The sequence below is a fragment of the Oncorhynchus clarkii genome, chromosome 3, assembly GCF_045791955.1.
Source record: "Oncorhynchus clarkii lewisi isolate Uvic-CL-2024 chromosome 3, UVic_Ocla_1.0, whole genome shotgun sequence".
Lineage (NCBI taxonomy): Eukaryota > Metazoa > Chordata > Actinopteri > Salmoniformes > Salmonidae > Oncorhynchus > Oncorhynchus clarkii.
Window position 1 is genome coordinate 88,499,770 of NC_092149.1, and position 23,651 is coordinate 88,523,420.

The window sequence follows — 23,651 nt, forward strand, 5'->3', positions numbered from 1 at the left end:
TGGAGCACGTGTCGATACTGACACGATCGAAAGAAGCTAAGTGCTGCTCTCGGTTTGTCACGTCTGCTCCCTCTCCCGGTCTCTCGGTCACCAGGCTGATCATTATGACACACACCTGTCGCCATCGTTACGTGCAACAGCTCATCATGACAGTCACCTGGACTCCATCGCCTCCTTGATTTCCTGCCCTGTATATGTCACTACCCTTTGGTTCCTTCCCCGGGTGTTGTTGTATCTGTTCCTGTGTCTTGTCTGTTGTTAGTGTCTTCTTGTTTTAGATTATTAGGTTTATTTATTAAAACACTCTGAAACACTAAACACTAAACCACTCCCTGAACATCGTTTACACGGATCAGCGTTCCCCCTTTCCAATCTTACCTTAACATTAGAATCATTCCAACATACTTACAACGGATCAGCTCCTAGAGAGATATTATCACCGATGGCAACAAATATTGAGTCAGCTCTATAATAATAGATTAAGTCAACGATTTGGCACACTATTGATCACGTTACAAATCATGAAATATATTGAGGCAAATTTGAGACAGTAGCAAACAAATAGCTAAATAAAACGCAATTATACTAGACATGCAGTGCATTCAGAAAGTATTCAGACCCCTTGATTTTTTCCACATTTTGTTACGTTACAGCCTTATTCTATAAATGGATTAAATAGTATTTTTTCATCATTAATCTACACACAATAACCCATAATGACATCACAATACCCCATAATGACATCACAATACCCCATAATGACATCACAATACCCCATAATGACATCACAATACCCCATAATCACGAAGCAAAAACGTTTTCTTTTTTTTAAATTCGCATAAGTATTCAGACACTTTACTCAGTACTTTGTTGAAGCATCTTTGAAAGGGACTACAGCCTCCAGTCTTCTTGGGTTTGACGCTACAAGCTTGACACACCTGTATTTGGGTAGTTTCTCCCATTCTTCTCTGCAGATCCTCTCAACCTCTGTCAGGTTGGATGGAGAGCTTCGCTGCACAGTTATTTTCAGGTCTCAAGTCCAGGCTCTGGCTGGGCCACTCAAGGACATTCAGAGACTTTTCCCGAAGCCACTCCTGCGTTGTCCCGGCTGTGTTCTTAGGGTCGTTGTCCTGTTGGAAGGTGAACCTTCGCCCCAGTCTGAGATCCTGAGCGCTCTCGAGCCGGTTTTCATCAAGGATCTCTCTGTACTTTGTTCCGACCATCTTTCCCTCGATCCTGACTAGTCTCCCAGTCCCTGCCGCTGAAAAACATCCCCACAGCATGATGCTGCCCCCACCATGCTTCACAATAGGGATGGTGCCAGGTTTCCACCAGACGTGACGCTTTGCATTCAAGCCAAAGAGTTCATTCTTGGTTTCATTAGACCAGAGAATCTTGTTTCTCATGGTCTGAGAGTCCTTTAGGTGCCTTTTGGCAAACTCCAAGCCTTTACTGAGGATTAGCTTCTGTCTGGCCACTTTACCATAAAGGCCTGATTGGTGGAGTGCTGCTGAGATGGTTGTCTGATTGGTGGAGTGCTGCTGAGATGGTTGTCTGATTGGTGGAGTGCTGCAGAGATGGTTGTCTGATTGGTGGAGTGCTGCAGAGATGGTTGTCTGATTGGTGGAGTGCTGCTGAGATGGTTGTCTGATTGGTGGAGTGCTGCTGAGATGGTTGTCTGATTGGTGGAGTGCTGCAGAGATGGTTGTCTGATTGGTGGAGTGCTGCTGAGATGGTTGTCTGATTGGTTAGTTTGGCTGGGTTTTCATTTGATGCATCTTGTTGAGTTAAGAAATTGTCCGCTTTGTATTTGTGGCCACTGTGGTTCTGAAGTTACCGGGGGTGAAATGTTCTGTGTATAAATTGACGTGGGAGGGCAACAAAAGAATCTAACAACGCACTTAGCTGTCCTACGAGTGGTCTAACGCAGTCGATATGAACGCTTTCAAGACTAACTTTAGTAATGATGATTTTGGGAAACAGTTCGGAGGCCTAACGATGACCGTAGCCTTTTAAGATGCTTTTGGGAAGCCGGGCCCTGGTTGATAAGAGGCTCTATATGTGTTTTAATATGTGTTGAGTCAACGTATACCAATGGCACTGTCTCGATACCATGTTGTTGTCCGCTTTCTACCATGTTGTTGTCTCCTCTCTACCATGTTGTTGTCTCCTCTCTACCATGTTGTTGTCTCCTCTCTACCATGTTGTTGTCTCCTCTCTACCATGTTGCCTCCTCTCTACCATGTTGTTGTCCGCTCTCTACCATGTTGTTGTCTCCTCTCTACCATGTTGTTGTCTCCTCTCTACCATGTTGTTGTCTCCTCTCTACCATGTTGTTGTCTCCTCTCTACCATGTTGTTGTCTCCTCTCTACCATGTTGTTGTCTCCCCTCTACCATGTTGTTGTCTACTCTCTACCATGTTGTTGTCTGCTCTCTACCATGTTGTTGTCTCCTCTCTACCATGTTGTCTCCTCTCTACCATGTTGTTGTCTCCTCTCTACCATGTTGTCTCCTCTCTACCATGTTGTTGTCTCCTCTCTACCATGTTGTTGTCTGCTCTCTACCATGTTGTCTCCTCTCTACCATGTTGTTGTCTCCTCTCTACCATGTTGTTGTCTGCTCTCTACCATGTTGTTGTCTGCTCTCTACCATGTTGTTGTCTCCTCTCTACCATGTTGTCTGCTCTCTACCATGTTGTTGTCTCCTCTCTACCATGTTGTTGTCTCCTCTCTACCATATTGTTGTCTGCTCTCTACCATGTTGTTATCTGCTCTCTACCATGTTGTTGTCTCCTCTCTACCATGTTGTCTGCTCTCTACCATGTTGTTGTCTCCTCTCTACCATGTTGTTGTCTCCTCTCTACCATGTTGTTGTCTGCTCTCTACCATGTTGTTGTCTCCTCTCTACCATGTTGTTGTCTCCTCTCTACCATGTTGTCTCCTCTCTACCATGTTGTTGTCTCCTCTCTACCATGTTGTTGTCTCCTCTCTACCATGTTGTTGTCTGCTCTCTACCATGTTGTTGTCTCCTCTCTACCATGTTGTTGTCTCCTCTTTACCATGTTGTCTCCTCTCTACCATGTTGTTGTCTCCTCTCTACCATGTTGTTGTCTCCTCTCTACCATGTTGTTGTCTGCTCTCTACCATGTTGTTGTCTCCTCTCTACCATGTTGTTGTCTCCTCTCTACCATGTTGTTGTCTCCTCTCTACCATGTTGTCTCCTCTCTACCATGTTGTTGTCTGCTCTCTACCATGTTGTTGTCTCCTCTCTACCATGTTGTTGTCTCCTCTCTACCATGTTGTCTCCTCTCTACCATGTTGTCTCCTCTCTACCATGTTGTCTCCTCTCTACCATGTTGTTGTCTCCTCTCTACCATGTTGTTGTCTCCTCTCTACCATGTTGTTGTCTCCTCTCTACCATGTTGTTGTCTGCTTTCTACCATGTTGTGACTGTGTTTTTGAGTTATTGAACGTACCTCTGTTTCCTATTATATATCAACAGAGTTTAATACAACAGTAAGATAGTGTGATAGTGGATTTGTCCCAAATGGCATCCTATTCCCTATACACAGTAGTAGTGCATTATATAGTTAATAGGGTTTCATTTGGGACGCAGATAGTGTTAGAGAGAGCAGGGTGAAACCACCAATCACAGACACACTGATACTATTGGGAGAGCGAGAGATTTAATAGCTCAATATATCCAGAAGCCTACAGGACTTAAACAGTTGTTTTCTCACTGTTTCATTGCTTAAAGAAATATGTTTCTTGTCCGGAAAATCCATTTTGAAGCCTAGAGGACCGCATCACAGTTGTCCATTTTGGAGATGTTTATCTGAATACCACTTACAGATGTAGGATCTTAATTTGAGCCAGTTTGTTACAGCAGTAAAGTATTCCTTCAGCAACAGGAAATGTAAATTATTAGGTGTATTAATGGACATTTTTGATAAGGGAAAAAACTGTTGTTTTTTTATACATTTTCCATAAGGGAAAATCACGTCTGAAATTTCTAAGTGGAAGTTACAAACTTCAGAAGATTTCACATTTCCTGAATAGCATGGAAGTTCCGGACGGACGGACAGAGAGAAGAACAGATGCACAGAGAGAGACCACCTGACCCAGATCAAATTCACATAGTGTAACACACGCTCTCCATCTGTCTAACCCCATACAATAACACAACTAAACTAATTGGGAAATTATTTTATCCATGGTATTCACAAAATGGTTAACTAGCTAGATGGTCTAGAATCTGGGTCCCATCTTAGCTGAAATACAGAATAGTTAACTAGCTAGACGGTCTAGAATCTGGGTCCCATCTTAGCTGAAATACAGAATAGTTAACTAGCTAGATGGTCTAGAATCTGGGTCCCATCTCATCTTAAATACAGAATAGTTAACTAGCTAGATGGTCTAGAATCTGGGTCCCATCTTAGCTGAAATACAGAATAGTTAACTAGCTAGATGGTTTAGAATCTGGGTCCCATCTCATCTGAAATACAGAATAGTTAACTAGCTAGACGGTCTAGAATCTGGGTCCCATCTTAGCTGAAATACAGAATAGTTAACTAGCTAGATGGTCTAGAATCTGGGTCCCATCTCATCTTAAATACAGAATAGTTAACTAGCTAGACGGTCTAGAATCTGGGTCCCATCTCATCTGAAATACAGAATAGTTAACTAGCTAGACGGTCTAGAATCTGGGTCCCATCTCATCTTAAATACAGAATAGTTAACTAGCTAGATGGTCTAGAATCTGGGTCCCATCTCATCTTAAATACAGAATAGTTAACTAGCTAGACGGTCTAGAATCTGGGTCCCATCTCATCTGAAATACAGAATAGTTAACTAGCTAGACGGTCTAGAATCTGGGTCCCATCTCATCTTAAATACAGAATAGTTAACTAGCTAGACGGTCTAGAATCTGGGTCCCATCTCATCTTAAATACAGAATAGTTAACTAGCTAGACGGTCTAGAATCTGGGTCCCATCTCATCTTAAATACAGAATAGTTAACTAGCTAGACGGTCTAGAATCTGGGTCCCATCTCATCTTAAATACAGAATAGTTAACCAGCTAGACGGTCTAGAATCTGGGTCCCATCTCATCTTAAATACAGAATAGTTAACTAGCTAGACGGTCTAGAATCTGGGTCCCATCTTAGCTGAAATACAGAATAGTTAACTAGCTAGACGGTCTAGAATCTAGGTCCAATCTTAGCTGAAATAAGGTTTATATATTTTGTCTACTATTACATGATTTTGACTTCAGACTTTCCTTTGACAGTATAGATATTTTTTTCTTGATTCAAATCAAAGACATTGTTATTTGTCACGTGCTCTGTATACAACGGGCGTAGTCTTGACCATGAAATGCTTGATATTGTTGAATTTGTGCTCTTATTTTGTTGCTTTTTGACTTGTCCCAGCCAACTTAGCTCCCCATTGCAGCACACGGCTATGATTTATCAATCCATATTCAGCTCAAAGCTTTGCTGCCTTCAGCTTCTAATCAATGACTTAAACGTATCTACAGTGCCTTGCGAAAGTATTCGGCCCCCTTGAACTTTGCGACCTTTTGCCACATTTCAAGCTTCAAACATAAAGATATAAAACTGTATTTTTTTGTGAAGAATCAACAACAAGTGGGACATAATCATGAATCGTGGAACGACATTTATTGGATATTTCAAACTTTTTTAACAAATCAAAAACTGAAAAATTGGGCGTGCAAAATTATTCAGCCCCCTTAAGTTAATACTTTGTAGCGCCACCTTTTGCTGCGATTACAGCTGTAAGTCGCTTGGGGTATGTCTCTATCAGTTCTGCACATCGAGAGACTGAAATTTTTTCCCATTCCTCCTTGCAAAACAGCTCGAGCTCAGTGAGGTTGGATGGAGAGCATTTGTGAACAGCAGTTTTCAGTTCTTTCCACAGATTCTCGATTGGATTCAGGTCTGGACTTTGACTTGGCCATTCTAACACCTGGATATGTTTATTTTTGAACCATTCCATTGTAGATTGTGCTTTATGTTTTGGATCATTGTCTTGTTGGAAGACAAATCTCCGTCCCAGTCTCAGGTCTTTTGCAGACTCCATCAGGTTTTCTTCCAGAATGGTCCTGTATTTGGCTCCATTCATCTTCCCATCAATTTTAACCATCTTCCCTGTCCCTGCTGAAGAAAAGCAGGCCCAAACCATGATGCTGCCACCACCATGTTTGACAGTGGGGATGGTGTGTTCAGCTGTGTTGCTTTTACGCCAAACATAACGTTTTGCATTGTTGCCAAAAAGTTCAATTTTGGTTTCATCTGACCAGAGCACCTTCTTCCACATGTTTGGTGTGTCTCCCAGGTGGCTTGTGGCAAACTTTAAACGACACTTTTTATGGATATCTTTAAGAAATGGCTTTCTTCTTGCCACTCTTCCATAAAGGCCAGATTTGTGCAATATACGACTGATTGTTGTCCTATGGACAGAGTCTCCCACCTCAGCTGTAGATCTCTGCAGTTCATCCAGAGTGATCATGGGCCTCTTGGCTGCATCTCTGATCAGTCTTCTCCTTGTATGAGCTGAAAGTTTAGATGGACGGCCAGGTCTTGGTAGATTTGCAGTGGTCTGATACTCCTTCCATTTCAATATTATCGTATGCACAGTGCTCCTTGGGATGTTTAAAGCTTGGGAAATCTTTTTGTATCCAAATCCGGCTTTAAACTTCTTCACAACAGTATCTCGTATCAACAGTATCTGCCTGGTGTGTTCCTTGTTCTTCATGATGCTCTCTGCGCTTTTAAGGACCTCTGAGACTATCACAGTGCAGGTGCATTTATACGGAGACTTGATTACACACAGGTGGATTGTATTTAGCATCATTAGTCATTTAGGTCAACATTGGATCATTCAGAGATCCTCACTGAACTTCTGGAGAGAGTTTGCTGCACTGAAAGTAAAGGGGCTGAATAATTTTGCACGCCCAATTTTTCAGTTTTTGATTTGTTAAAAAAGTTTGAAATATCCAATAAATGTCGTTCCACTTCATGATTGTGTCCCACTTGTTGTTGATTCTTCACAAAAAAATACAGTTTTATATCTTTATGTTTGAAGCCTGAAATGTGGCAAAAGGTCGCAAAGTTCAAGGGGGCCGAATACTTTCGCAAGGCACTGTATGTGTTCATTTATGGCCTGTCACTGGAGCAGCTTTCTTTTATATATATATTTTTTGCAAACTTTCGATATGGAGAGAAAGTGAAATGGCATGTTGTCACAACGCTTTTAAAATCAGCCTGGCTGCCTGCTTCCCTTCTCTCAGATGACAGTTGTTGAAAGCCTTTTAATAATTCTAATTAGTTAATGGATCTGATCACATGTATTAAATCTGCAGTAAGCACTTCTTTCCCAGTCACTTTGGTCTTCAATCCCAAATTGCACCCTATTTCCTCATTACGTTTGACCAGACTCCTATCTGGCCCTGGTCAAAAGTAATGCACTATATAGGGAATTAGGGTGCCATTTGAGATGATGCTCATCAAAGTGAAATGATTGAGCTAAAACACTAAGAGGGGACTCAAATGGAAAGAGCCGTACAGTGCCAAGCAGCCGTCCATGGCTCTGCCTGAGGAAAACTCTTTCATTCTTCTACCACTCAGTATGGAAGTAGACAGAAAAGAGTTTTAGGATGTTAGGACCCTTATAATAATAATAAGTGCTATTAAAGGGATATGTTTCTTAAAATAATTGTCCTCCTAAAGTATTATCTGCTCTGGTTTGGTGGTTAATATAAAAATCATGTCAAGTTTCAGATGGTCAAACAAAAGCTACTGTGTATTTCTTGACGTCAAACCGTGTTGAATTATGTTCTTGCCCCTCCCATTGTGAATGAATAGTCACGTTACCAGTTTACGTGAGGAGCGTCTCTACAAGACGCTGTCATTCTCGTCACGTCGTGTTCGTGTTGCTTCATCCATTTGTAGTCGTATAACTATTGGTGAACCTACTAGTTAACTAACTAGTTAACTTAACTACCAGTAGAGTCTGGTCCCTTTTCTCACATCAACCTGTTTCAACCTGTTTCTTTCCTTCAGATTGGAGACCTATCGACTTTGGAAATAAACCACTTTTCAACGGCAGGGAACATGTGAACGGAGGTAAGACACACGTCGCTACGGCGTTGCCGATCTGATCATGTGACGTAGCAGACAGTTTCTGTTGTGTTTTGTGTAGTCTATATAAACCACACGTTGGACTTAATCGCAAATAGGCCTGTTCATATGTTGTCGTCCACCCTGAGATGACGCGCTGTCCTCCACCCTGAGACGACGCGCTGTCATCCACCCTGAGACGACACGCTGTCCTCCACCCTGAGACAACACGCTGTCCTCCACCCTGAGACGACACGCTGTCCTCCACCCTGAGACAACACGCTGTCCTCCACCCTGAGACAACACGCTGTCCTCCACCCTGAGACAACACGCTGTCCTCCACCCTGAGACAACACGCTGTCATTATTTAAACGTCACTGTCGAAATCATGTTTGTCATGAAATGTTATGCTATTTGAAGGAAACCAGATCAAGTATGAAAACTGACTGTTGTTTTTACATTGAGGAAGTTTGATCATAAAGTTACTGGTCCCCTGCCCCCGTGACATCACTCCAGTTTTAATACACCAACGGTAACATGATATTCTCTTACCTAATTTAAATAAGTACCGCCTTGAAACCGACATCAGAGAAGGCGTGTTTGCAAAGGGGCGTGGTTTATGTAGCTATATACTGTAGCTACTCTATCAATCAAATTCAATCAATCAAAACTATTTATGAAGCCTGTTTTACATCAGCAGATGTCACAAAGTGCTTATACAGAAACCCAACCTAAAACCCCAAACAGCAAGCAATGCAGGTGTAGAAGCACGGTGGCTAGGAAAAACTCCCTAGAAAGGCCAAAACCTAGGAAGAAACCTAGAGAGGAACCAGGCTATGAGGGGTGGCCAGTCCTCTTCTGGCTGTGCCGGGTGGAGATTATAACAGTAGGTGGCCAAGATGTTCAAATGTTCATAGATGAGCAGCAGGGTCAAATAATAATAATCACAGTGGTTGTAAAGGGTGCAACAGGTCAGCACCTCAGGAGTAAATGTCAGTTGGCTTTTCATAGCCGATCATTCAGAGGGAGAGGGATGGGAGAACTACAGGGAGCATACTTAAGATCACACAGGACACCAGATAAGACAGGAGAATTACACCATGTAAGACAGGAGAATTACACCAGATAAGACAGGAGAGTACACCAGATAAAACAGGAGAATTACACCAGATAAGACAGGAGAATTACACCAGATAAGACAGGAGAATTACACCAGATAAGACAGGATAATTACACCACCAGACAGGAGAATTACACCAGATAAGACAGGAGAATTACACCAGATAAAACAGGAGAATTACACCAGATAAGACAGGAGAATTACACCAGATAAGACTGCAGAATTACACCAGATAAGACAGCAGAATTACACCAGATAAGACAGGAGAATTACACCAGATAAGACAGCAGAATTACACCAGATAAGACAGCAGAATTACACCAGATAAGACAGGAGAATTACACCACCAGACAAGAGAATTACACCAGATAAGACAGGAGAATTACACCAGATAAGACAGCAGAATTACACTAGATAAGACAGCAGAATTACAGCAGATAAGACAGCAGAATTACACCAGATTAGACAGGAGAATTACAGCAGATAAGACAGCAGAATTACACCAGATAAGACAGGAGAATTAGACCAAATAAGACAGCAGAATTGCACCAGATAAGACAGGAGAATTACACCAGATAAGACAGGAGAATTACACCAGATAAGACAGCAGAATTACCACCAGATAAGACAGGAGAATTACACCAGATAAGACAGCAGAATTACACCAGATAAGACAGGAGAAGTACACCAGATAAGACAGGAGAATTACACCAGATAGGACAGGAGAATTACACCAGATAAGACAGGAGAATTACACCAGATAACATAGGAGAATTACACCAGGTAAGACAGGAGAATTACACCAGATAAGACAGGAGAGTACACCAGATAAAACAGGAGAATTACACCAGATAAGACAGGAGAATTACACCAGATAAGACAGGAGAATTACACCAGATAAGACAGCAGAATTACCACCAGATAAGACAGGAGAATTACACCAGATAAGACAGCAGAATTACAGCAGATAAGACAGGAGAATTACACCAGATAAGACAGGAGAATTACACCAGATAAGACAGCAGAATTACACCAGATAAGACAGCAGAATTACAGCAGATAAGACAGCAGAATTACACCAGATTAGACAGGAGAATTACAGCAGAGAAGACAGCAGAATTACACCAGATAAGGCAGGAGAATTAACACCAGATATAACAGTCTGACACTAGCACCCCGGTACCTAGACTATTGCAGCATAGATACTGGAGACTGAGACCGGGTGGGGGTCAGGAGACACTGTGGTCGAGTCCGACGATACCCCCGGACAGGGTTAACCAGGCAGGATATAACCACCTTCACTTTGACAAAGCACAGCCCCCACACCAGTAGAGGGATATCTTCAAACCACCGACTTACTACCCTGAGACAAGGCTGAGTATAGCCCACAAAGATCTCCCCCAACTCACAAGCCAAAGGAGGCGCAAAACCGGACAGAAAAATAACGTCAGAAAAAAGCCTGGCACCCCTCCTAGGGACGGCATGGAAGAGCACTAGCACGCCAGCCCCTGTAATAGGGTTAGAGGCCAGAGAATCCCAGTGGACAGAGGGGAGCCGGCCAGGCAGAGACAGCAAGGGCGGTTCATCGCTCAAATTCCTTTTTCCCGTTCACCTATAAAATTTGACTGTACTGTAGAGTGTCCGTAAATATAATTAAAAGTTGACCCTATTCATCTATCAGCTTGAGGTGATTGTATTGCAACTCTGCATCCAAGTTGCTTGACATAGTCGTTTCAAAGAGCTGTCAGTCAAGGCGAGCTCATGAATATAAGCTCCCCGCCCACTCAGCCTGTATTTTCAAACTTCCTGGTAGTTAGCCATGAGAGAGGAAGTACTTTTCAGGACCTTTAACATGGCACTATTCTTGACAGAATTAAGTGGGGTAGTAAGGTCATGACAGCTAGTCTTTTCAAGTGACAATCTGTTCTTCATTTAATTATATAAATGTTAAATAAAATGTTAAATATAAATGTTAAATAAAACAATTCAAATAAAGTCATTATGGGCAAAACTACATTGTACTCATCTGTATAGTATACATGAACTGTCCTTCTGTTTCCTGTATAGTATACATGAACTGTCCTTCTGTTTCCTGTATAGTATACATGAACGAGGTGAGTAAGACATTTAAACGTGTTAACCCTCGCAAGGCTGCAGGCCCAGACGGCATCCCCAGCCGCGCCCTCAGAGCATGCGCAGACCAGCTGGCCGGTGTGTTTACGGACATATTCAATCAATCCCTATACCAGTCTGCTGTTCCCACATGCTTCAAGAGGGCCACCATTGTTCCTGTTCCCAAGAAAGCTAAGGTAACTGAGCTAAACGACTACCGCCCCGTAGCACTCACTTCCGTCATCATGAAGTGCTTTGAGAGACTAGTCAAGGACCATATCACCTCCACCCTACCTGACACCCTAGACCCACTCCAATTTGCTTACCGCCCAAATAGGTCCACAGACGATGCAATCTCAACCACACTGCACACTGCCCTAACCCATCTGGACAAGAGGAATACCTATGTGAGAATGCTGTTCATTGACTACAGCTCGGCATTCAACACCATAGTACCCTCCAAGCTCGTCATCAAGCTCGAGACCCTGGGTCTCGACCCCGCCCTGTGCAACTGGGTACTGGACTTCCTGACAGGCCGCCCCCAGGTGGTGAGGGTAGGCAACAACATCTCCTCCCTGCTGATCCTCAACACTGGGGCCCCACAAGGGTGCGTTCTGAGCCCTCTCCTGTACTCCCTATTCACCCACGACTGCGTGGCCACGCACGCCTCCAACTCAATCATCAAGTTTGCAGACGACACAACAGTGGTAGGCTTGATTACCAACAACGACGAGACGGCCTACAGGGAGGAGGTGAGGGCCCTCGGAGTGTGGTGTCAGGAAAATAACCTCACACTCAACGTCAACAAAACTAAGGAGATGATTGTGGACTTCAGGAAACAGCAGAGGGAACACCCCCCTATCCACATCGATGGAACAGTAGTGGAGAGGGTAGCAAGTTTTAAGTTCCTCGGCATACACATCACAGACAAACTGAATTGGTCCACTCACACAGACAGCATTGTGAAGAAGGCACAGCAGCGCCTCTTCAACCTCAGGAGGCTGAAGAAATTCGGCTTGTCACCAAAAGCACTCACAAACTTCTACAGATGCACAATCGAGAGCATCCTGGCGGGCTGTATCACCGCCTGGTACGGCAACTGCTCCGCCCTCAACCGTAAGGCTCTCCAGAGGGTAGTGAGGTCTGCACAACGCATCACCGGGGGCAAACTACCTGCCCTCCAGGACACCTACACCACCCGATGTCACAGGAAGGCCATAAAGATCATCAAGGACATCAACCACCCGAGCCACTGCCTGTTCACCCCGCTATCATCCAGAAGGCGAGGTCAGTACAGGTGCATCAAAGCTGGGACCGAGAGACTGAAAAACAGCTTCTATCTCAAGGCTATCAGACTGTTAAACAGCCACCACTAACATTGAGTGGCTGCTGCCAACACACTGACACTGACTCAACTCCAGCCACTTTAATAATGGGAATTGATGGGAAATGATGTAAATATATCACTAGCCACTTTAAACAATGCTACCTTATATAATGTTACTTACCCTACATTATTCATCTCATATGCATACGTATATACTGTACTCTATATCATCGACTGTATCCTTATGTAATACATGTATCACTAGCCACTTTAACTATGCCACTTTGTTTACATACTCATCTCATATGTATATACTGTACTCGATACCATCTACTGTATCTGCCTATGCTGCTCTGTACCATCACTCATTCATATATCCTTATGTACATATTCTTTATCCCCTCACCCTGTGTACAAGACAGTAGTTTTGGAATTGTTAGTTAGATTACTTGTTGGTTATTACTGCATTGTCGGAACTAGAAGCACAAGCATTTCGCAACACTCGCATTAACATCTGCTAACCATGTGTATGTGACAAATAAAAATTTGATTTGATTTGATTTGATTTGAACTGTCCTTCTGTTTCCTGTATAGTATGCATGAACTGTCCTTCTGTTTCCTGTACAGCATACATGAACTGTCCTTCTGTTTCCTGTACAGTATACATGAACTGTCCTTCTGTTTCCTGTACAGTATACATGAACTCTCCTTCTGTTTCATGTACAGTATACATGAACTGTCCTTCTGTTTCCTGTACAGTATACATGAACTGTCCTTCTGTTTCCTGTACAGTATACATGAACTGTCCTTCTGTTTCCTGTACAGTATACATGAACTGTCCTTCTGTTTCCTGTACAGTATGCATGAACTGTCCTTCTGTTTCCTGTACAGTATACATGAACTGTCCTTCTGTTTCCTGTACAGTATACATGACCTGTCCTTCTGTTTCCTGTACAGTATGCATGAACTGTCCTTCTGTTTCCTGTACAGTATACATGAACTGTCCTTCTGTTTCCTGTACAGTATACATGAACTGTCCTTCTGTTTCCTGAACAGTATACATGAACTGTCCTTCTGTTTCCTGTACAGTATACATGAACTGTCCTTCTGTTTCCTGTACAGTATACATGAACTGTCCTTCTGTTTCCTGTACAGTATACATGAACTGTCCTTCTGTTTCCTGTACAGTATACAGTGCCTTGCGAAAGTATTCGGCCCCCTTGAACTTTGCGACCTTTTGCCACATTTCAGGCTTCAAACATAAAGATATAAAACTGTATTTTTTTGTGAAGAATCAACAACAAGTGGGACACAATCATGAAGTGGAACGACATTTATTGGATATTTCAAACTTTTTTAACAAATCAAAAACTGAAAAATTGGGCGTGCAAAATTATTCAGCCCCTTTACTTTCAGTGCAGCAAACTCTCTCCAGAAGTTCAGTGAGGATCTCTGAATGATCCAATGTTGACCTAAATGACTAATGATGCTAAATACAATCCACCTGTGTGTAATCAAGTCTCCGTATAAATGCACCTGCACTGTGATAGTCTCAGAGGTCCTTAAAAGCGCAGAGAGCATCATGAAGAACAAGGAACACACCAGGCAGGTCCGAGATACTGTTGTGAAGAAGTTTAAAGCCGGATTTGGATACAAAAAGATTTCCCAAGCTTTAAACATCCCAAGGAGCACTGTGCATACGATAATATTGAAATGGAAGGAGTATCAGACCACTGCAAATCTACCAAGACCTGGCCGTCCATCTAAACTTTCAGCTCATACAAGGAGAAGACTGATCAGAGATGCAGCCAAGAGGCCCATGATCACTCTGGATGAACTGCAGAGATCTACAGCTGAGGTGGGAGACTCTGTCCATAGGACAACAATCAGTCGTATATTGCACAAATCGGGCCTTTATGGAAGAGTGGCAAGAAGAAAGCCATTTCTTAAAGATATCCATAAAAAGTGTCATTTAAAGTTTGCCACAAGCCACCTGGGAGACGCACCAAACATGTGGAAGAAGGTGCTCTGGTCAGATGAAACCAAAATTGAACTTTTTGGCAACAATGCAAAATGTTATGTTTGGCGTAAAAGCAACACAGCTCATCACCCTGAACACACCATCCTCACTGTCAAACATGGTGGTGGCAGCATCATGGTTTGGGCCTGCTTTTCTTCAGCAGGGACAGGGAAGATGGTTAAAATTGATGGGAAGATGGATGGAGCCAAATACAGGACCATTCTGGAAGAAAACCTGATGGAGTCTGCAAAAGACCTGAGACTGGGACGGAGATTTGTCTTCCAACAAGACAATGATCCAAAACATAAAGCAAAATCCACAATGGAATGGTTCAAAAATAAACATATCCAGGTGTTAGAATGGCCAAGTCAAAGTCCAGACCTGAATCCAATCGAGAATCTGTGGAAAGAACTGAAAACTGCTGTTCACAAATGCTCTCCATCCAACCACTGAGCTCGAGCTGTTTTGCAAGAAGGAATGGGAAAAAATTTAATTCTCTCGATGTGCAAAACTGATAGAGACATACCCCAAGCGACTTACAGCTGAAATCGCAGCAAAAGGTGGCGCTACAAAGTATTAACTTAAGGGGGCTGAATAATTTTGCACGCCCAATTGTTCAGTTTTTGATTTGTTAAAAAAGTTTGAAATATCCAATAAATGTCGTTCCACTTCATGATTGTGTCCCACTTGTTGTTGATTCTTCACAAAAAAATACAGTTTTATATCTTTATGTTTGAAGCCTGAAATGTGGCAAAAGGTCGCAAAGTTCAAGGGGGACAAATACTTTCGCAAGGCACTGTACATGAACTGTCCTTCTGTTTCCTGTACAGTATACATGAGCTGTCCTTCTGTTTCCTGTACAGTATACATGAACTGTCCTTCTGTTTCCTGTACAGTATACATGAACTGTCCTTCTGTTTCCTGTACAGTACACATGAACTGTCCTTCTGTTTCCTGTACAGTATACATGAACTGTCCTTCTGTTTCCTGTACAGTATACATGAACTGCTTCTATCTCAAGATTCTCAGACTGTTAAACAGCCATCACTAACATTGAGTGGCTGCTGCCAACATACAGTCTCAAGTCATTGGCCACTTTAATAAATGGAACACTGCCACTTTAATAAATGGAACACTGCCACTTTAATAAATGGAAAATTGTCCCTTTAATAAATGGAACACTGTGACTTTAATAAATGGATCACTGTCACTTTAATAAATGGATCACTGTCACTTTAATAAATGGATCACTGTCACTTTAATAAATGGAACACTGTCCCTTTAATAAATGGAACACTGTGACTTTAATAATGTTTACATATCCTACATTACTCATCACATATATACAGTATTCTATACCATCTACTGCACCTTGCCGCTCGGTCATCGCTAATCCATATATTTAAATGTACATATTCTCATTCACTCCTGTGTGTATTAGGTAATTGTTGGGGAATTGTTAGATTACTTGTTAGATATTACTGCACTGTCAGAAATAGAAGCACAAGCATTTCGCTACACTCGCATTAACATCTGCTAACCATGTGACCATTAACATCTGTTAACCATGTGACCAATAACATCTGCTAACCATGTGACCAATAACATCTGCTAACCATGTGACCAATAACATCTGCTAACCATGTGACCAATAACATCTGCTAACCATGGGACCAATAACATCTGCTAACCATGTGACCAATTTCATCTGCTAACCATGTGACCAATAACATCTGCTAACCATGGGACCAATAACATCTGCTAACCATGGGACCAATAACATCTGCTAACCATGTGACCAATAACATCTGCTAACCATGGGACCAATAACATATGCTAACCATGGGACCAATAACATCTGCTAACCATGTGACCAATAACATCTGCTAACCATGTGACCAATAACATCTGCTAACCATGGGACCAATAACATCTGCTAACCATGGGACCAATAACATCTGCTAACCATGGGACAAATAACATCTGCTAACCATGTGACCAATAACATCTGCTAACCATGTGACCAATAACATCTGCTAACCATGTGACCAATAACATCTGCTAACCATGGGACCAATAACATCTGCTAACCATGGGACCAATAACATCTACTAACCATGTGACCAATAACATCTGCTAACCATGGGACCAATAACATGTTATTTGATTTGATATGATCTGTCCTTGTGTTTCCAGTACAGTACTTTTCATATGAACTGCCTAGGTGTCAAAGGGTCTTCTGATGTTGTCTCCTATGTTCAGGTTTTCCGTTCCCAGAGTGGAGTACCCCTGGCCCGTCCATGGACCCCCCTGTGACACGTGTCTCTGAGAAGGACAACTCGTGGCTGTACACCCTGGATCCTATCCTGGTCACCATCATCGTCATGTCTTCCCTGGGCGTACTGCTGGGGGCGGTGTGTGGCGGCCTGCTGCTCTACTGCACCTGCTACTACAGCGGCCTGTCGTCACGGAGCTCCACCACATTGGAGAACTACAACTTTGAGCTGTACGACGGGATCAAACACAAGGTGAAGATCAACCAGCAACGCTGCTGCTCCGAGGCCTAGGATGCTTTCCTCCACCGGAAGGCCTAGTCCTTCAAGCCCTTGGGCTGTTCCAACCCAAAGACATGTGCTTAATGCTTGATGACACCGACATACAAACAGCTACACCCGCTAGACCCTTCCCCCCCACCCCTCGGGGGTCTCTTCTCTGCCTGCAGGAGAGGCCCTGATCAATCAAACCTTGGGAATGAACCACACTTACCTGCCATGATGCCACACGTACTGGCCAGTGGACCATAGTGGTCTGGGCTTGGAACTGAACACTTTCTGTCAGTCTGGGCTTGGCCCTGAACTCCTACTGTCAGTCTGGGCTTGGACCTGAACACTTACTGTCCGTCTGGGCTTGGACCTGAACACTTACTGTCCGTCTGGGCTTGGACCTGAACACTTACTGTCAGTCTTGGCTTGGATTCAAACTCCTACTGTCAATCTGGGTTTGTACCTGAACACTTACTGTCAGTCTGGGCTTGGAATCAAACTCCTACTGTCCGTCTGGGCTTGGACCTGAACTCCTACTGTCAGTCTGGGCTTGGACCTGATCTCCTACTGTCAGTCTGGGCTTGGAATCAAACTCCTACTGTCAGTCTGGGCTTGGACTCAAACTCCTACTGTCAGTCTGGGCTTGGACCTGAACACTTACTGTCAGTCTGGGCTTGGACCTGAACTCCTACTGTCAGTCTGGGCTTGGAATCAAACTCCTACTGTTGTCTGGGCTTGAACCTGATCTCCTACTGTCAGTCTGGGCTTGGACCTGAACACTTACTGTCAGTCTGGGCTTGGACTCAAACTCCTACTGTCAGTCTGGGCTTGGACCTGAACACTTACTGTCAGTCTGGGCTTGGACCTGATCTCCTACTGTCAGTCTGGGCTTGGACTCAAACACTTACTGTCAGTCTGGGCTTGGACCTGAACACTTACTGTCAGTCTGGGCTTGGAATCAAACTCCTACTGTCAGTCTGGGCTTGGACTCAAACTCCTACTGTCAGTCTGGGCTTGGACCTGATCTCCTACTGTCAGTCTGGGCTTGGACTCAAACTCCTACTGTCAGTCTTGGCTTGGACCTGAACACTTACTGTCAGTCTGGGCTTGGACTCAAACTCCTACTGTCAGTCTGGGCTTGGACCTGATCTCCTACTGTCAGTCTGGGCTTGGAATCAAACTCCTACTGTCCGTCTGGGTTTGGACCTGAACTCCTTATGTCAGTATGGGCTTGGACCTGATCTCCTACTGTCAGTCTGGGCTTGGACTCAAACTCCCACTGTCAGTCTGGGCTTGGACTCAAACTCCCACTGTCAGTCTGGGCTTGGACTCAAACTCCCACTGTCAGTCTGGGCTTGGACTCAAACTCCCACTGTCAGTCTGGGCTTGGACCTGATCTCCTACTGTCAGTCTGGGCTTGGACCTGATCTCCTACTGTCAGTCTGGGCTTGGACTCAAACTCCCACTGTCAGTCTGGGCTTGGACTCAAACTCCCACTGTCAGTCTGGGCTTGGACCTGATCTCCTACTGTCAGTCTGGGCTTGGACCTGATCTCCTACTGTCAGTCTGGGCTTGGACCTGATCTCCTACTGTCAGTCTGGGCTTGACCTGATCTCCTACTGTCAGTCTGGGCTTGGACCTGATCTCCTATTGTCAGTCTGGGCAGTCAGAACTGTTCTGCTGCCAGTGGACCATTCTGAACGATATCAAAACATATCAATCTAATGTCTATCCCCCCAAAAAATATTTAAATTAAATTCAACTAGATTTGTAAAGAATTAAGAAGACAGTTTGTTTTTGGTTATGATTGAATGAGTTGCATTAGGACGGTTTTAGAATGTTGATTCTAGCTCGTCTCGGCCTGCGTTATGTTTAAAACAGTGTCATAGACTATCGTGGAACAGTTTTCAGTTCAGTTTTAAAAGATATTATTAGGATCTTATTAGGATCTTATTAGGATCTTATTAGGATCTTATTAGGATCTTAATTAGGATCGTATTAGGATCTTATTAGGATCAGCTTCAGTTTTATCGCCCTATAGATATCTCTTGTTCTCGTGCCATTTTTTTATTTTATTTTACATTAATTTAGTGTCAACAGTCAACCACCACCGTCTGTTCAGCCTGTTATGGTATTTGATGAGTTATTATTGCAGGCTGCTTCCCGTCTGTAATAGAAGAAGAGAACGGCGAAGAAAGAAGAATCATTTTATCTAAAGACCATAAAGGTCGTTAAGTTGCGTTCCTCAAGAAGAAGTATTAGGATTGTCTTTTTTTTTTGTATTTTGATTTCTGACTGTCTGATGATCTGTATCACATGGTGTGACGCTCTGTGAAACATTATTATTTTATTTTTTGTTGTTGCAACCTATGGATTGCAGAGAGAGAGAGAGAGGAGATAGACAGAGAGATATAGTTCACAGAGAGATGATGGGAGACAGAGAGATGATGGGAGACAGAGAGAGGGGGGAGACAGAGAGAGGAGGGAGACAGAGAGAGGAGGGAGACAGAGAGAGGGGGGAGACAGAGAGAGGAGGGAGACAGAGAGAGGAGGGAGACAGAGAGAGGAGGGAGACAGAGATGTAGTTTACAGAGAGAGGAGGGAGACCGAGAGAGGAGGGAGACAGAGATGTAGTTTACAGAGAGAGGAGGGAGACAGAGAGAGGAGGGAGACACAGAGAAAGGGAGTCAGAGAGATAGTTCACAGGGATCATGGAGACTGAGAGATATAGTTCACAGGGATCATGTAGACAGAGAGATATAGTTCACAGGGATCTTGGAGACAGAGAGATATAGTTCACTGGGATCATGGAGACAGAGAGATATAGTTCACTGGGATCATGGAGACATATAGATATAGTTCACAGGGATCATGGAGACAGAGAGATATAGTTCACAGGGATCATGGAGACAGAGAGATATAGTTCACAGGGATCATGGAGACAGAGAGATACAGTTCACAGGGATCATGGAGTGTCATTCAAGACAAAAACGAATGGAGAGAATCTTCTCCTCTCTTCTCTTCTTTCTCCTCTTTCCAGACTCCTTTAACTCCATCCCTCCATCCCTGGAGAAGAAAGAGCTCAAACAAAACAAAGGAAGAAGGACTATAGGAGATGGATAAAAAGCCAATCCACTTTCTTGGACACACAATCGGAGCCTTAAGCTAAGTGTTATTGGAGGAAAGCCATGTGTGGAGAAGCTAGCGCCACATCTATCCTGGAGTAGAGAGACAGTACAACCGCCTGGGTCTTGGATAAATAGGCCTCGTGCTACTTTCTACATTTATGCTTTTCTTTGGTTTCGCCCAACTGTTCTGTTTTATGTTCCATGAAAAAAGGTTAACTATAACCTGAGACAGATTGTTGTGTTTTGAAGTCAATCTGGGTTGAGTTTTAGAATTGGTTGTGCCTGGAGCAAAACGAAAAGAGAGTGAGTGAGCAAAAAAGAGAAAAGAGAGTGGGGGGGAGGGATGACTGGATGGAGGATGAAGGGGTAGAGGTGGTGAACTCTGACTCTTCTCCAAGTGCCTTGGAGCTCTCTCTCTAGGCCTGATTGAACTGGGAGCTGAGACGTAGGCTGAGGCCCTAATGGCACCCTATTCCCTATGTAGCACACTATCAGGCTCTGGTGCCAAGTACTGCACTACTATAGGGAATAGGGCTCTGGTCTATAGTAGTGCACTATATAGGGAATAGGGCTCTGGTCTATATTAGTGCACTATGTAGGGAATAGGGCTCTGGTCTATAGTAGTGCACTATATAGGGAATAGGGTTCTGGTCTAAAGTGGTGCACTATATAGGGAATAGGGCCCTGGTCACAAGTACTGCACTGTATAGGGAATAGGGCTCTGGTCTAAAGTAGTGCACTATATAGGGAATAGGGCTCTGGACAAAAGTAGTGCACTATATAGGGAATAGGGTTTGGGACTGGGCCATAGTATTACCTCTCCTGTCTGTGAGAGAGAACCACTCTCTCAAACCAACCACATGGTTGTCACTAGTTACCACAGCCACAAAGTCAAAATTGGCTATATCGCAAAAAATATTAATTTAAGGTTAGTTGTGTATGAGGTTGTCATTGTGGTTAAGGTTATGGCTAAGGTTTTAAAATATAATTGAATCAGATCATTTGTAGAAATATCAATAATGATGACTTTGTGTCTGTGTTAACTAGACAGATTACTGTTTGTAGACTGTACAGAAACATGATTTTGTTATTATTTAATAAAGGCTGAATAACATGGGTAGTGTTTGTTATTATGGCTGCACTCCTGAAGTGTGTAAGGCGCACACACACACAAACACACACACACACACACACCCACACACACACACACACACACACACACACACACACACACACACACACACACACACACACACACACACACACACACACACACACACACACACACACACACACACACACACACACACACACAGGTGACAGCGGGGGAACTGTTAGGGTTAGAATCACAGAATTAACACTGCATTCAACCCTGTGTAAATCAGTAAATTCTTAACGTAAAGACTTTAAACTCAGGATTCTGCAAAAGCCTACCCCAGTGAGGATATGTGTTTACTCTTAGCTTCCTGTGCCAACCGGAAGTGCCTTAAATTGGGGTCATGAGGGCTGTAGGGGCTGTTTAGAAGGGTTAAAAAAGTCACATCTTTCCAAAGCAACCCTTATGAAAATAATTTCTCCCATCAGATTTCCAAGAAAAGTCCCCCCACACACACAGCAAGGACGGAGTGACATAGTGTGGGGATTATAGACACACAGGGCCTGCAATAGTTATCTTCGTTCGAACTATCAAAGAACCGTCAGACCTGGAGGTCTGAAACTTTAGAAACCTGTTCTAGAGCTCAAGTCGATAGTGCACGGTGAGTTATCTGGCTCTAGATTGTTCTTGGACCGAGAAACAGCCTCATACATTTGCAACAACTTCAATTCATTTTGACCATCACGAAAATGATGACATTTAGAAAAGTCCCAGAGTCGCAAGACTAGGTGCATTGAAACCGCCTCGGCCCATAGAGACGGATCCTAACGTTTCTGTCTGATAGCTCATTCAAGGACCCCGTAACAACGTCCAGAAAATTTGGATTTTCAGCACCAATTAAGGTCACTGCTCAGGCTCCAAATAGCCTCAAGCTGAAACTCGGGATTCGGGGTCGCCTCACACACATAATATCAGAACTGGACCCGCAGCTAGAACATAACTACATGTTTTACCTTTTTATTATGTTTTAAACTGAAGGCGTGAATTATGGGACATATGTGATAGTTGGCTTCTAAACAATTTGGAAAAAGTGGGTTTGGTGTCAGTTTGTATCAGTTTGGTGTCAGAATGATATCTAATTTAGTGATGGACGATGACTTGCTGCCTGACTTTTGTCCATTTGCAGTATGTTTAAACAGTGATAGACCATCACCAAATTGACATTCTGAAATCAACACCAACGAGCGATGGAGAGGAGCCAGAATCACTGCCTGGCCATCCCAAGTTCATCGGGCCAGTCAATTTTTTAATTCCTGCAGCAATTCGTGATGGTAAATGCCCATTAAAACATATTGCAAATGGACAGCCGTGCACCTGGTGATGGGTTACCAGGAGCACATTTTTAAATGTTTTTTTAATGCCTTTAGGTGGGAGCAAGGGGTCTACGGTTGGGTAGGGAGCACCCCCCACCCGTGTCCATCCAATAGGGGGCGCCCCTGGTCATTTTGGACATTTTTCAAAAAATTGTTAAACAACAACAGAGTCCCACTTCTCCCTCATCATACATGACAAATAGACCATGTACGTTGATTCATGGCTTAACATGGTGCTATATATTATTTGAGCAGTATAAATTCCATTTAGACATGGTTCACTGACTTTTGGGTTTGGAAACTGACTTCCTATGATAAATGGACATAACATCCTGATTTGGCACTTTTCAATACTTTCATATTGCATTTGGACATTTCTTATGACATTTGGCAATGGTTCACTGATTTTTGACTTGGACTTTTGACTTCCTATGAAATCATATTGCAAAAGGACAAAACATATGCCTTATGGACAATTAAAAAAATTATGACAATAAAATATGACAAAAGTATGTTCATACAGTTCTTTTACATGTGACAAAAGAAATCGAAAGAATTTCAAAAAAACGGTCCAGGAAGCACTTTTTTATTAAGGGAGTGATACGTTTTTTTTTTGTTTTTTTTTCTAAATTTGACCCTTGGGTCTCGACTTGATGCAATATGAAAATCTACCATGGAGCGTGTATTTTTAATGTGTGACACTGTGCTCTCTCAATTCAATTCAAGGTTTTTATTGACATGGGAAACATATGTTAACATTGCTCATTATTGACATTTGAAACATGTTAACAT

At 43.1% G+C, this 23,651-nt stretch overlaps 1 protein-coding gene across 1 annotated transcript in view; it reads left to right on the plus strand.

The window, feature by feature from the left end:
* Positions 1-17,475, plus strand: part of LOC139405544 (neuropilin-2-like) — a 398,312-nt gene extending 380,837 nt beyond the window's left edge. Inside the window, exons 17-18 of the mRNA XM_071147961.1 lie at positions 8,084-8,146; positions 16,982-17,475. Of these exons, the coding sequence (XP_071004062.1) occupies positions 8,084-8,146; positions 16,982-17,286 (368 nt within the window). The 3' untranslated portion in view covers positions 17,287-17,475. The remainder of the gene's footprint in view (positions 1-8,083; positions 8,147-16,981) is intronic.
* The last annotated feature ends 6,176 nt before the right edge of the window (positions 17,476-23,651 follow it).